Source organism: Solea solea, chromosome 20 (genome assembly GCF_958295425.1).
Source record: "Solea solea chromosome 20, fSolSol10.1, whole genome shotgun sequence".
Lineage (NCBI taxonomy): Eukaryota > Metazoa > Chordata > Actinopteri > Pleuronectiformes > Soleidae > Solea > Solea solea.
Genome location: NC_081153.1, coordinates 7,595,906 through 7,611,766, shown reverse-complemented (window position 1 = coordinate 7,611,766; position 15,861 = coordinate 7,595,906). Strand labels below are relative to the sequence as shown.

The 15,861-nt window shown below is 38.0% G+C and overlaps 1 protein-coding gene and 1 long non-coding RNA gene across 4 annotated transcripts; one reads left to right on the top strand and one right to left on the bottom strand.

The window, feature by feature from the left end:
* Nucleotides 1-2,631: 2,631 nt before the first annotated feature.
* Nucleotides 2,632-11,321, bottom strand: LOC131447566 (deleted in malignant brain tumors 1 protein-like). Of its 3 annotated transcripts, XM_058619432.1 has the most exons (13): nucleotides 11,231-11,321; nucleotides 10,152-10,247; nucleotides 8,820-9,101; nucleotides 7,593-7,907; nucleotides 6,886-7,200; nucleotides 6,235-6,297; nucleotides 5,957-6,097; nucleotides 5,366-5,482; nucleotides 4,815-4,937; nucleotides 4,568-4,639; nucleotides 3,957-4,124; nucleotides 3,151-3,234; nucleotides 2,632-3,055 (listed from the first exon to the last, which is right to left on the bottom strand). In XM_058619432.1, the coding sequence occupies exons 1-13, from the start codon at nucleotides 11,280-11,282 to the stop codon at nucleotides 3,009-3,011; spliced, it is 1,875 nt and encodes a 624-aa protein (XP_058475415.1). In that variant the 5' UTR covers nucleotides 11,283-11,321; the 3' UTR covers nucleotides 2,632-3,008. The 3 variants fall into 3 exon arrangements, with proteins under 3 accessions (XP_058475415.1, XP_058475416.1, XP_058475417.1); XM_058619433.1 differs by lacking the exon at nucleotides 3,151-3,234; XM_058619434.1 differs by lacking the exon at nucleotides 4,815-4,937.
* A 2,325-nt stretch (nucleotides 11,322-13,646) lies between these two features.
* On the top strand, nucleotides 13,647-15,382 carry LOC131447232 (uncharacterized). The gene is made up of 5 exons (XR_009234009.1): nucleotides 13,647-13,805; nucleotides 13,885-13,935; nucleotides 14,786-14,934; nucleotides 15,033-15,140; nucleotides 15,261-15,382. It is a non-coding gene; the product is annotated as an uncharacterized LOC131447232 (long non-coding RNA).
* The last annotated feature ends 479 nt before the right edge of the window (nucleotides 15,383-15,861 follow it).

The window sequence follows — 15,861 nt, the reverse complement described above, 5'->3', positions numbered from 1 at the left end:
CAGAGACGTCAAATAATGAGCGATCTTCACATCCGCTCTTCCCCCAAAGACAAATTCAACACTTGTCTCATTCGAGGGTTTTAATATATCATCTGTGACAAATCTAACAAACGTCACACGGCCAAACCATGAGGTTCAAACGCCTGTCTCTGGTACAGTAGTAACAGGAAATGAGGTAATGAGGGCCTCTCTGGGAGCGCACAGCATGATGGGGAGCGATGCACTGACCCGGGACAACCACACAGGTCTGCTGAACTTTAAAGGTGAATTGGATGAGGGCCCCCCGCTCGACCGCTCGGCCAAAACCCCCTGATGAGGGCTTAGCCGCGACAGTGAGAGCGAACTAATGAGTGAAGAGTAATCAACACTATTACTGGGCCTCACCGTCGCACCCAGGCTTCAGCCCAGCAGCCTGTAATGGTGTGTGAGGCCAAACTACAGACTAATCAGAACAAGGGAATACTGATGAATTTAACGGCTTCAGTATAATTCTTGGCTGTTGCTTAACAAAAAAGGAGAAAAAAAGGCTTTGATTAATGAGCTGAAGTGGATTTCTTTTTCTTTTTTTTTGCCCAGGTCTGTAATCATCTGGGGCTCTACCTAAACTGATGACCTCACTGCATTTCACTGGCTGCAGTCCATCCAGCAACATGTCAAAGAGCAGTGCCAATACAAAGGCCGAGTCGAGAGCAGAACCTTCAAGGTCACGGTGAAGTAAGACACTAATTAGACACGTGAGAGTGTGTTTTTCTCCTAACGCCTTATTGTTGTAATGGAACATGAAACCTACTTTGAAGTGTTTATAATAATCCAGAGCGTGTTCTTATTCTCAAAATGTGAGACTGGCTCACAGAACCTGAAATTAGCTCCGGAATTGGGAACCTTAAAAAAAAAATCTAAGGAAAGAACTATTTGCCTTTCCTTCACCAGCTGATTTTTAATTATGTCTTTCAGGTGATTAATAATAGATACATCTTATATATAGAGATTGGACTAAACAACAAAATGTGTAATTTCCATACAATAAACTACAAGAAACTTATATACTTTTCATGTTATATTAAAATGGGGGTATTTCAAGAGAATCTGGGGGCATGCTAGTTTTACTGGGCAGAGTTAGGGGGTTTCCAGTCATGGTGTCATTGCAGTCTCATATACATAGCTGATCATAAAACGTCTCATTTTTGCAAACTTTGTCTTTGCTGTGGACTAACATAATCAACTTGTGGCAGGTTGGGCATCCCTCTTGGCCCCCCGGCCCCTGCAATAACTGCTAAATGTGTTTACCGTATTGTACCACCCCTCCATTAAAGTCACAGTGTCACTCAAAACTATAGTCAACTGATGTTTTGATCAGTTGGGGGCAGCAACAACAAGCACAACACTGACTGAGTACCTAAGGATGTGGAGCAAACATTATTGAAACAGTTTGATCATTTCCATTTGCATTTTCTTAGCACTCATAAGCTAATTAGATAGTTAGCAACATTGAACTTAGTATTGTAGTAGTTTGTATTTTTTGGCATATGCTTAAAAAAACATATTTTACTTTTCATATAAACTTTAATACATGATTAAACAAAGAGGTTTGCGGGCAGGTACAATGGTCTCCGCGCCTCCTGTGCCAAAACTGAGTTCAAAAGTTTAAACTTGGGCAGGATCTGTTGTCGGGACGCTTTAAGCAACTTACGGACTTAAGGAGCCGTAATCCTCTGTGTGTAACTGATTTAATGAACAAAGTAAAAACAGAGGCTTGGTCTTCTAATCCCTCAAATACTACAAGCTACTTGAAATACTAGTGAACTGCCTTTCTCTCCCCTTGATGTTAATCAGGTCTGTAAATCCACAGATTTTCAGATTCTGACTTATCAGTCTTTCAGAGCAGAATAAAACAAAAGCAAAATGTTGGAGGAGGATCTGTGATATATCATGCCGCATACTTTTAGATGGAATCTCTGTTAAGTGGTGTGTGTATGTACGTGTATGTATGTGTGTGTGAGTGAGTGAGTGCTGGATTCTCTGGCATGTGAAAGAGATTGAGTTTCATAAGGAGATCTGGTCGTTAATTCGCCTGTTTATCTTGATGCAGAGCTCTGGACCCAATTCAAGTGTAATATATATGATTCTCTAAGACACTTTTTATCTTTGCCGTCTTCTCTTCAACTCCCTCCCCTTCAAACCAACATACACACACTCGTCCTCTTCCTTGCCAAATCATTTTTTATTTAAAAAAAAGCACACCATATTCTGCTGGTTATCAGCCAAATGCATCATCGCCCCGACTTCTCCTGTTAACTGAGCAGAAGTTAAGCCTTGTTTATTCAGCGCTTCCCTCCCATTTGCAAGTATAGCCGCTTTGACGCACTTTATCATATTTACTTCTACAAAACAAACCATCGCTTTGATTCAGGGCAATCAGGAGGAAGTGTTGATGCTCTGCAGCTGCTGCAGATGTAATGGACCAGGAAGAGCCGTGCCAGGTCTGGTTTCAGGCCACACTCATGGTTTATGTTGGCCCCCGATCAGGAGCCAGAGTTCCCGTCTCAAACATTTTCACAGTGCATTGGTATGACTTCTCCCTCAGCACAAACACGTATGTGTTACAAAGTGTTACCGCCTGGAAAACATTGCTGTGGCAAACAGGTTTTTATTTTTTTCCCTCCTTTACATGAAAATGCTTCACTTCACTTCACAGTATGGGACTTGATCCTGAAGCTTGTGGTGCCACCTTGTGGCACAACCTTTTTATATACACAATACACATACATGATATACAAAATAAACATAGTCAGAATTAGTTCTACTATATAAAACAGACTTTAGCTTCTTAGTTTGTCGTTTAGCTTCTTAGTTTGTCGGCTGGTAAAATAACCTGTAAAGAAATCCATATTATTTGCTACTGCTGTGTCTGAATATGCCTTTGGTTTTACAATAAATGTGAATGGACAGTGTTTTTCAGTGAAATATTATCTCAGTATCTTCTCATTAGCCCGTCACTCTATTGGGTTTCATTCAGGACTCACAGGTGAGTAATCAGAGTCATCGTCTTCATCACCTGAGAATCAAAAGATATATAAAAACAAAATCACCAAAACATGTTACATTGTGTTATTTTCAGATTAAAACTGATGCTTGTTTGGTGACAATTACTCAGGTCTGATGTTTGTCCACAGTTTGGCTGATAATTGTTGTTGGGTCTTGAAAGATCTAAAGTGCCGTTGACAGCAGGTGGATCTGTAATTAGTCATATGAAAGTGAAACACACAGTTTTAATTTATGACTCTTATCTTCATTCACCCACATATTTGGTTTAGGGGCTGTCCCAAAAGCATTGGGGGGACAGAAAAGGAATTAATCTTATATTTAATGTAAAGGTGGAAGGGGGAAGAAATAGGAGAAGAAATAGAACACAATTTCCATCCCACTTCAGAATGACTTTGTCTGTTTGGACTCAAACTGGATTTGTCTTTCATTTGAATGGATTTTAAACACACTATTTCCTGTTTTACTTTGAAAATACTTACCTCATGCGTCTGTTCCTGTTTTACCTCTTGTTCTTCCTGTCTGGTTTCCTACTTTGCCTTAATTTTTTTCACCTGTGCACAATTATCCACACTTCTGTTGTATTTACTGTTCTTTGCAGGTTCCTGAGGTTTTCCTAACTTTGTTGTAAGACAAGATACTGTACACTATAGAATATGATTTATAATTATACTGTAAACTACTGTATTGGATTCAGTGACTGAGCTCTCGGTTGGATGACACAGATAAGTCACATTTTTTGCCTTGATGTTGAATTTATGTTATGTTTTTGTAGCATTGAAATACATGAATCGGGTAAGCTCTCTAAATGACAAATATTTGAACTGAAAGGTGTTGACTTTTGATTGTTCTCCCAACATTACAATGCCACTATATCTATATATCTGAGTGGTGCGTTAGTGAAGTAAACTGACCAGGAGTGACCATGACGTAGCCGCTCTTGTTTACGTTTTCGTAACATTCTCCAGATGAAGTGCTGGTGGTTTCGAACGAGTCCTCTGAGATCTTTGACGCCCTGGCGTCTTGAGGTTCACTGTTGTGAAACGTAAAAGCTGTCGTCTCGTTAGTTATTGGTTCAGGGCCTGAAAATTTACAATGAAAGATTATAGACAAATAACCGTATAAAAACTGATTGAATTGTAACAGAATTAATATTCTGGATGTGGATGTAAATGCGCTTCAATGAAGGACGCAGCTAGCTGCTTAAGCTAATGTGAATTACAAGGCTAAGTTTATAAGCTAATTGTGTCTCTTTTACCATCAAAAACTGGCTTTTATAGCTTTATAGCTTTTATAGAAACATTACATTTATCAGCCAGTTAAGGAAAAATGCTGCTCTATGTTTAATTATTTTTGGTATTTTTTTAGTTTATTTAAAGTGGAATTGTTGACATTCCAGTTAGCCATTATGCTACCAGGGGGCAATTGTAAAACAGTATATAATAATATTAATTTATAAAGTTATTTATTTCCAACACATCTATGAACTTTGAACTTCTGTGATCATTAGTCAACTATAACTCACCCTCCTCATAAAGGCTGTTGAGAACTGAAGGCTTCATCAAAGGGTCTGTGTTGTTTTTGTAGCGCTGAGAATCTGAATAAAAAAAAAAAGATGCATACGATGCAATATTTTAATCACAAAGCATTCTGCAAATATTCAGTGCACACACACGTGCTGCAGAGCAGTTTCAACCGCAACAAGGAGAAGAGTACACACTGAGACAATGTCACAGACAAAGATAAAGAGGGAATGAAAGAATGTGTCTCACTCTGAAAGGTTGATAAAGGGAAACACGGGTCATTGCTTGGGTCAAACTGCTCATAGTCTGTATCTACTGACGTGCTGTCAACACTACTATGCTGCGTCCAAAGATACCTGGGATTGGGGGGGACTATTTGAGACAAACACACAAAAAAAAATAAAAAAACGTGAGATGTCGGCTGCAACTCTGCCACCATGATGCATTTATTCTGTATATGTAAAAACCAGGTTTGAATTACTAAAATTACTAAATTACTGAATTACTAAATATATTGTTTATTATTTTGATACATTTAACTGTGTTTTGTTATTTTGTGTCTTGTTAAATAGGAGCAGTATTAGCTTTTTTGTGCTCCTTTTTATTCAAGTTATGGGATTTTTCATTTTCTGATTTCTCCACTTCTTACATGTGAATATTTAAAAAACATTTTTGTTTTTTGGACAAAAAGAAGACATTTAACATTTTATGAGCCAAACAACTAATCAATTAATCAAGAAATGAATCAACAGATCTCATTTAATGAATTATCAAAATAATCGTGAGTTGCAGCCACTGACCGTTTGTGTGCGGCTGGTTGGTGGTGACTTTGACGAGGTCAACCGTGTCCTCATAATTGTTTTGATGATGTCCAGAGGGAAGACGAGTGTTGGTGTGTGTCTGCTGGACCAAGAAGGCTGTGAACACATTTAAACAAGGTAAAGATTATTAATATAAAACTGCTTAAAAATGTATTTAACTCATCCATAGATACCAGAAGTTATTTGTCCTATCAGCTGTGATTTTCCAATCCAATGTTTCAACAAAATGTCAGTGTATGTGTTTCTTTGTTCCTGCATTTTCACAAAATTCAAACAAATGTTTCCTTCAAGTTATGTAAGAAAAAAGTTTTTTTAGTTTAAGACTTCCTCTATCTATCAAAGCTTAGCTTAAACAGTGATGTGATCACATCTTTACTTTGCAGTTAGTTTGTGGTTTTGAGGTGTTTTTGTTTTTTGTCATGACTTCCTGCTTCATTGAGGAAATCATTTTAGACTCCAATTCTAATTTAGATCCTGGAACTCAATAATACAACCTTGGACTGCTGCATTACCCTCCAGATTAAAGATCTTTCTTTTTTTAGTCCAGGCTGAATTGAGGAGAAAACCCACCGTGTCGTCTCCTGTAGTGGCAGCAGAGAACAGTGTTGATGATCAGAAACAGGAGAAGCAGAAGCGACACAGTAACGCTGCCGAGAAAAAGTGTAGAAGCTGAGATGAAAGGAATGCCGTTGGCGACTGAAGGCGTGGATGCTGGAAATAACAATACAGAAGAATACATGTGAGTCTCACTTTCTGACATTTAATTAAAGGATTGTTTTCTTTATTGTGTCAATAAGTTAACATTTATAAATACAATCTGATATGAACAAAGATAACCTTATAATTACCTGTCGTCCAACTGGTCATTTCAGTTGGATTAGCTGTGGTGGCGTTAAGAAACCCAAGAGAACCTGCAGGACAAAAAAATATATATATATATATATTATTTAACAACAATAAATTTATATTTCTGTGTGACTAAACAGATTTTAATAAAGATCACTTAAGAAAAATTAAATATTGAATTGGGAACAATTTATCGCTTACTAAATTAATCGTCAACAATTTTGTTTTTTAAAGAGTTAAAGCAAGTTTTCCTATTTTCCAGCTTCTTCAATGTGGACCTTTTCTGGTTTCTTTGTTCCATATAGCGAAACGTTTTTTTTAACTAAAACTGAACGCTAACACTGAACGACACGATTTTCTGTTTTTTCATCTTAAATGTGAATATTTTCCAGTTTCTTTGCTCCATATAACAAATAAATCATTAAAACTGATTGAACTGATGAAAATAATCTTTTATTGCGTTCCTACTAATTCAATTTTTTATGAAAACAGCCTGTGAAGTGACATGATGCCCGGTATCTATGTACATCTATAAATTTGAACAGCGTGGCTTCCTGCCAAAATGGCGTCGTTTTTGATTCTCAGTGTTGCATGATGGGATTGTGTGACATCAGAGCTACCAGAGCTCTGTGGACAAATAACCAAATACTCACCGTTACAGATGACGCCAGATGCCTTGGAGCCGCTGCACGCGTGGGCGCTGTTTACGATTTCCCTGCACTGCCACAGGCTCTGCTCTGCGGGGCTGCACTGATAGAACCAGAGCGGCGCGTCGTTGTGGGCGAGAGGAGGAACAAACTGGGTGAATTTGAGTGGCTCGGCTCCACACTGCAGCATGGAGCACACCATCGACGCCATGTGATTGTTCCAGCAGTTGTCGCACACCGTCCCCCACGTGCCGTTACGGTGAACCTCCAGTTTACCGGCGCAGCGGTCCAAACCTCCACTCAGTCTGATCGCTCTCATCTCTGCACAGAAAATGCAAACAAACAACTTTTTCAATATTTATCATTAACTAAAAAATAAATATTTCATTATTGGCTTGAGTGTTTGAATGCTGCTTTGTTTACTTCCATTTGACCATAATCTGAATAAAACCTCATAATATTAAGGTTTGAGAAACTTTTTTCTATTTTCTGACATTTTATAAACAAAACAACTAACCGGTTAACTGAGAAAGTATTCAACAGATTGATCAGTTCAAATCCCCACCAGGTCATGCAGCAAGGAGGATCAAAGTGTCATTTTTTTATTGGACACTTTAAATTGACCCCTGCCACTCTGTGGTGACCCCTAGAGGTGGATAGGCTGAAAGAATGGAAAAAAAAATCTAATCAAATTATCAAATAGACTGTGTGACCTGAGCAAATGACACCAGCGTCTTCTTTGTGTCCACAGTCAGACTCGTCCTCTGCAGCCAGACAGTCCCACAGGTTCTCCTCTTTTCCGGTGCAGTTCAGCTCGTCCAGGTGAATTGGGCCTCGGCCCGCGGGAAACAAGCCGCCCTGTCCCGTCACATTGAGGGCGTAACCACAGCCGAGCTGCGCGCAGACCACGTCTGCGTCTTTCATGTCCCACTGGTCGTCACACACAGTCCCCCATGTGCCTCTGCTCCACAGCTCAACACGTCCAGCGCAGCGGTCAGGCCCTCCTGCCAGCCGCACAGCCTGGTGGCCTGAGTGTGACATCATCATACTGTCAACTTCCAGTATGTTTAACACTTCTATCATGACATATAGTTAATTATCTGGTGACATTTTAAACTGGATGGGCCCTAAACACAGCAGCCATTTTGAAAACAGTTGGCGATTCCTCTAAGACAGCAAGAGTAGCTCAGCGTCCTCTAAAATGTCAAATATGTTCTGTGCTGTATTAACATTTCAATACTAAACTTTATTAAAACAATTTCAAGCTTCAACTGTTCTCTATAGGACAACACATAATAGTTTTTTTTCACTTCGGTGAGCTCGACACTGATTGGACAAATGCGGGCAAAAATGTCACTTCCACTGAAGCTCAGCTTCTCTGGGAGTCAATGGAGCAGTGGGCGGGTCGCGGACGCTGGGTTTCTGCGTGATGATTAGAGGAACTGTCTAAAAGGCGGAGCCAGTTTTTGATTGACAGCGTTGCAGAACCATACAAGAAAATTGAGCCTTTTCTGCCTCAGTCCTGTGTGGATTTTGTGAGGGAAGTCTGTAGACAAATAGCTCAGCGATATAGACCATTTTCATTTGTACATATACACTGTAAATAAAACACTATTATAGCATTTCAGTTTTACATAATTATAGCTTTTCCTTGTTCTAGTTTATGTTTGGTTTAATTTATGTAAAAAAATTTGTATAAATAGCTTCTCCTAGTCCTGCCTTGTATGAACTGACCAGAGCTATTGTTAATGTGACCAGTTAAGAAATCAATAATGCTCTGCCTTAATTGATTCACAAATTTTAAATCAAGTGAGGTGAGACAATGTTGCCAAATTTTACACACTGCACCTTTAATGCCTCACTGTTTCTTCTTGTTGCGATATGTGTGCAAACCTGACCAACTCGCGTGCACTTCACAGGTGAACAAAAATAAACCTTACCACAGACCGCTCTGGTGATCACCACACAGTCGCTTCTCACACTCTGCGAACAGTTCTGTAATCTGCGGCCTCTGTACGAACAGTCATGAAAGCATGTGGCGTTAGGAGGGGAGCTGGCTTTAGTCACGTGATGGACGCCGCCACAGTTTAGATCCTGACAGATCTTTTCCGCCAGCACGTCCGTGGACCTGGGCGTGAGTGGCACCATGTCACTGCTCATGTTTCCAGGCAGAGACAGATTCCAGGAACATTTAGCTGTGAGGTGGTGAATGTAAGGGTCACCTGAGGACACACATCAGATATGTACGTTTAATATCACATACAAATATGACATGAATATTTATTAAATTAAACATAAGTTATGGCTATTTAATGTATGCACTGTGTTCTGAATTTGATTTGAGGTGTCTAATTTAACTTTGACCAGGGCCAGCCCAAGCTTTTGTGGGGCCCTGAGCTGAATTTGATTTGCCCTCCCACCAACTCAGAGTGGGCATGAAGCCCTGTCTAACTTTTAAAAAGGCAGACCAACAGAAGGTCAGAAACTCAACTAATAGCTCATAAAAAAACAACATTCTTATGATCATCAAACAGAGTAAAAACACCAATCAATCAAACCAGCAGGTGTAGAAAAACTGTCTGGCTCCACAGAGTAAATCGTGGTAGTAAAGCGATAAAAAAAATTCTGAACAGTTCAAGATTTTCTGGGGCAAACTGAGCTGTGGAGGTTATATGTTTGCGGTGCGACATTGCCTCACGGAAACAAGCGGCAACAAAGGTCGCTTGCAGAGCATGAACAGTGTGTGTGTGCATGCGTACGTGGGGGTGGGTGAGCTGCAGCTCTGCACCTGCAGAATTCACCAGGATGTATTTGACAAACAGGTCGGCCCACATCCTGTGACAATATGAGCAAGCGTATTCTCACAGCCTACATATTGCGTCTTTTATCCTGATTCTACAGCCCCCCCCCCCCCCCCCCCAACACACACACAAAATGAGTTGTTTTTGTCAAAAAACAGTGAGATTTAAACAACCAAATGTATAATAAATTAAATAATAACTAGAGTCACCTTATCTCTCGCGCGACCTTAATGCAATTTCATTGTACAAATGTGTGAAGTATATGTGAGGAAGAGGAGGATGATGAGAGAGCATATTATCTTATTGGGATTAAATCTGCCTCTTTTGAAAAGTCCGCAGCTGACTTTGCTCGGCCTGTTTACACCACTGTATTTTAACGTTGGTGATAATAGTGCTCAACATTTCCTCAGGCGGTACTTGGTATAACGACTTTGAGAACCACTGGTGTGGATGACTAAATATCTAACTTACTGTTGAATTCCTCCAGCATTACCCCTTTAGTGTCATTGCTCTCTGCTTTCCTGGGGCCCTCCGATTGGTCAGTTTGTTTGGATGTGCTGTGGGACGCTGTAAATTAAGCAGAGAAAAATCTCTTTTAATGACATTTCAGTTGAATACTGGTTTCTCCTCACCAGTGAAACCACGTCCAACGCAATCACAACAGGACTGTTGAAGCATAACAATGTGGTCAAAGTTGTGCATATGTGGAGAGAAATTACTCAACCTCAATCATTTTATATACTTCTATTTTCCTCTGGAAAATGTGTCTGTATTTCATTAGAACCAATGTTGTTTTTAATTCCCTGAGAATTATTCTTACACCAGAAAGAGTGTTTTTTTTCTTTATTCTTTTTGTCATATTTACATTTTCCTAGTTAATATCTTAGTATATAGGCTGTTCATCTATCTTCTTGGTTGTAGTAGCTGTAATGAAAGCACTTTCTCCCCTGGGGATCAATAAAGTATTTCTGAACAAAATGACATTTAAATATTAAATAGCTCATGATTAAAAACTAACATTACTATGAATATATGTTAAAAAATGTAATTCCTGAGCACAGTTATGTCTGTTTTCAGCCATTACATTACTTTTAAACTCAAATGGAATTGTCTGAAGTAAAAAATTAGTAAATGTAAACAATAAATCTGGTCAAAAATGAAGACAAACTAACTGGACCACAGGAAAATGCTACTTTCTCCTAAAGGAGCAACTCTTGTATTTCTTCTAAAATGTATTAATATCATTTTAAAAATAGACAATATAGGACTAGGGATTAGTTATTGTCTGTATTGTGTTTGTGTTCTGTGTGTTGTGAAAATCTTAAATAAAAATACCTTGTTGAAAAAGAAAATAGACAATATAGAGCATTTTTTATTTCACATTTCTCACTGAATTCGTTGACACTATTTTTTTTTAAAAAAACACTTGCAAAAACGTAGAAATATAGACAACTTCACATCACAAAAGTATGAAAATATCTTATTTACATTCCAATTTCATAAAACCAAAGTTGGTGACTAAAGTATGACATGGAAAGTGTTAACTTTACCTAGACAAAAACAGCTCAGGTGGACGATCACAATGTATTTCACCAGCTTCATGTTTGTTCTGTGGGAGAAAACGGCTTCTGTTGTCTCTGCTCAAACTAACAAACTCTTACTTCCTTTCTTTTGTTCATTTAAATATCAATTGACAGATCGTCACCCAACAGTGTCGTCATGACAGGAAGTCATTTTTCAGTGTTTGTGTGCAAAAACATTACCCATGAATTGGCATCAGTCCATTAACAATTCATCTCAAAATCAATCTGAATTTAAATTCCGATATACACCGTATTATCAAACTTTTAATGACTTTGGGGTTTGTTTTTTTTTAAATAAAAAATAACAACAAAAAACCAAACAACTTAAGCGCAACACTATATATGTATCTAAATATATCAAAAGACATCTAGATTTTTTAATGTTTTTTTTTTGGTTTTTGGTTTTTGTTAAACAACTTTTCACCCCACACTTTTGGGTGTTTTATTGGTAATTTTCTCACATAAGGCCTTTGTTTTCCTCTGATTGAAGAGTATGGGGACATCTAGTGTCGAAAAGTGTCAGTTCATCACCACTAGTTTATTATAATTATAAAAGCATAACTGTTTTATAATTGCCCAATAATTAAATAGATAAAAAAAATAACCACATAAGGCATATGCATATTTAATACGTGTCATCATATATAATATTACGTTCATACATACTGTATATATATATATATATATACATATACACACGCACACACGCGCACAAACACACATATATGATATCGAAATATTATCTATTTGTAGAGCTAATCTAATGTAATCCAATCTAATCTAATCTAATCTAATATATACAACATGTTGACAGTTCCTGCTTTGTTTACATCCAGCTGCGGCAGCACGCGCTCAATTCAACTCTCTCTCCTATTGGCTGTCCTGCTCTGTAGCCCCGCCCACTACGGGCTTCTCCCACAAATCCTACAAAATAAAACCAGGGGAAAAAAAGAAAAGTTAAACGCACAATGATTTAACGATTTAATAAAACATTAATAAACACTTGAACCAAAAATAAGATGCGGGCAGACTAAATATATCTTCCTAAAAGCACCGTTTTGCAGTTAAGATGTTTGCTGAGTGAGTTTGTGGCATTGAAACTAATCGGTGTTACTTTATTTCATTATATTTTAATTAGTTTGGAAACACGATTATATCTCAATCTTGAACGTGTTATTTAATGCTTAAATTGTTTAAAGTTGGTTTTTAATACACATGTGCATTGTACATTAGTTGGCGCCAGTGGCTGCTGGAGGCAAGTTTGATTTGAACTGAACCACAGGAGGGTAAGCTGTTTAAAGACATACTAAAAATGTCGTCTTTTTACTTATATATTTAACCTGAAACGGCCTTTTAAACACGTGTAAGTGATGTTTTAGCAGCAGCAGCGAAGTCTTATTGTCGTAGCTTTGTTTTTGCGCGTGTATTTTATTTTCATGTTTGTTTGTTGTCGCTAACTAAAGCGACGACTACTGTTAGCTAAGGTTAGCTAAAGTTAACTTTCACTGACTGCTGCAACAGTAGCGTTAGTCGGCACAGAATTGTGTTTTTTAAGGAGGAAACGTTAAAAGTCAGTCTGTGGGTTTTAAAGAGCGAGTTAAAGTGACTTAATTTCGTGTTTAAACTCGCTGTTGGCGACACACGAGTGAGAACAAACCATTAGAGAACAAGTGTGTAGTTCCTCTTCGTGTTAAATCGTTTAAATTGTGTTAAACTCAAAGATATTAGTCCACACTCCCCAGGACAAAATATACTCCTTGCAGGGGCGACCCTAGCCATTTTGAGGGCCCCCAAAAAAATTCACCACAATGGGTTGGCGACCCATTTATGTACTCTCATTGGAAACACGTTTTTACTGTCTTTTTACTTATATGATTACCCTGACATGGCCTTTTAAACATGTGTAAGTGATGTTGTGTTTGTGAGTGTATTTTATTTTTATGTTTACAGTGACTTAATTTGTGTTGATAGTAGCGGGTGGCGAGACACAAGTCAAAATAGACAACGAGAATGAGTGTTTAGTTGCTTGTGTTTTTAATCATTTTAATTATGTTAATTTGAAAGTTATTAGTCTAAACTTCCCTTGGAAGGGGGTGACCCCAGCCATTTTAAGACCCCCCCCCCCCCATAAAATTCACCACGATGGTTTGTTTGAATAATTTAGCTCTAGTCCAATCAGTACAGAGGAAATGCTTGTTTAGGCCTTTGTTTATTCTGTCTCATGCCTCTGAGCTTTTAGAGGCAGAGTTGTGTTGCAACTTATGGGACAGTACCTTGACATTTGATATGGCTGTTTGTATGAGAACTGAGGTATATTTGTGTTTTTTTTAAGACTTCCTGCTTTAACTTTGCTCGTAATACATTTCCTGTTTTTACAGACCGCAGCAGCCACAGCCATGACCAGACAAAGATAATAATCACCCCCAGGCATAATTTTGCCAAATATCAAGCTTGATATTGAATTCATTTTTACTGTCTGTGCAGTGGTCGTCTGCAGAAAAGATCTGAAAATATTGCAGGGCTTAAAAACAAAGGTGGTAAGGTAAGAGTCCAAAAGATATTATTATATCATAAATGCCTTAAATGTCCTCTAAATACTTTGTCACCATTATTCTTTGCAGCAAATTAACAGGAAAAAGGTCCAGCCACTGTCAAAGCTGCTATGTGAGAAGGTATTTCCCTTCATTTTATTTTTATTCATTTTATTTTACTTTTGTTGTTTTGTTTTTTATATAAGCATGGCCAAGTCAACTTAATGATAAATAATGTAATCTTTGATGTTTTCTAAAGTAATTAGTGAGCATAATCTGTTTGGAAAAAGTGTGAGCTGTGATGAAATAATTCCAAGAACCAAAAAACAATCGGTATAAACTCAAAAATAAAGCTACAACTATTGTTTTCATAGCCAATTAATCGGTTGATTATTTTCCTGATTAATCGACCTTGTCGACCGATTAATGTCGATCAGTGTTCCTTAAACCTGGAAATAATGTTTCTCAAATGTGTTGCTTTGTCCACAAACCAAAATGATTATTTCAGTTTTGATTATTTCTTTGTTATATGGAGCTAAGACACCAGAAAATATTCACATTTTAAGAAGCTAAAAAATCAGAAAACTGATGAATTGATGATCAAAAAAGTTGGCAATAATCTTTGCAGTCCTGCGCAAAACCAGTCATTCTCAAATACCAGGTCAGGATCCATAAATGGGTTACAGGAGGTTTCTTTTTTGGGGGGTCAACACCTAAATATGTAGATTTTTATTTTTTTACAGCCTTAAATTTGGATTTACAAAATATCACATGCGTAGAAATGAGTTATGATTTAATATCTCAAATGAATCGAATGTAAGATGCTTGGTTCAGAGTCAGTCATAGCCAGAGACAAATGTGAACATTTGGTCTCTCAGTACTTCTATTTTATGTTTGGGTAATTTTTAGTTAGTTTAGTCAGTTTATTATATAAAGAAAAATGAGAAAGACTGCTCTAATAACCTAACTCTAATTTTCTGTTCTCTTTCAGAACCAGCGTGTACTTGAAGGTGTTGCCAAGCCTCCTATTGTCTTTGAGTCTCCGGTGAAGGGAGCCCCGATCCAATGTGAGGCACCCGACTGTCAACTTCATACCGCAGGCGATTCTTTAATTCGACCGTCGCCTCTTCCTCATCTCAGGTTTTCATCGTCATATGTTACTTCACTGTGTTTTAGCTGATTTATTTATGCTGGCCAGTTAAACAAATGTGTGTTTTTCCCCTCCTGTTATGTCACAGTTGTGTCTCTCATGAGGACGTCCGGGTGAAAATGGTTGGTAAAGAGCAGAATGACAGACGCAGTAAGAGCTTCATGCAGAAACATCCCAGCTTACAACCCAGAATGAGGTCAATTGTACTAGTTTTTATTCACTGATTTTAAATTCCAAAGTTTTATCTGAAATTGAATGGTTTTAAAAATGTTTATGTGTGTCTTTTCCTAAAGAATGTTATGACTGGTTTCCGTAGGTAAGTGAGGCGTACACTCTTCAGCGGCAGACGTTCTACTTGGCACAGGACTACTTTGATCGTTTCATGTTGACCCAGAACAATGTGGAAAAGGATGTGCTGCAGCTCATAGGCATCACCTGCCAGATTTTTAATCTCACTTCTTCCGAACCAGGCTCCTATTGGATGATACTCGCTGTCAATCAAGCCCCTCTCTAGCTGTCAATCAAGCCCGTCTCCACTCATATGTGCCGTAGTTTATCATCTGTTTTCTTCATAATTTACAGAATTGATAATATGTTCTGTTTAGAACGACCTGAAACTTGTGATTTAGACTATTAACTATTACAGTAAAATGTTAACTGACATTATAAATTAAGTGAGAAGAAGAATAGACTTCTTTTGCAAGAGTTGCCCCCTATTGGCTGTTCTATAAATGATCATTTTCTGGTTGGTTTCAGAAGAGTCCATGATGCAATTGACACATGTGTTTTTGTTTGAAATTTGGACACGCAACAGATTTAAATTGTGTTTAGGGCTGGAATTTATGATTATTTTCTCTATTAATTGTTCCCAAACCAAAAAAAAAAGTCACAACGATTTCTGTGTTGGATAGAGCAAA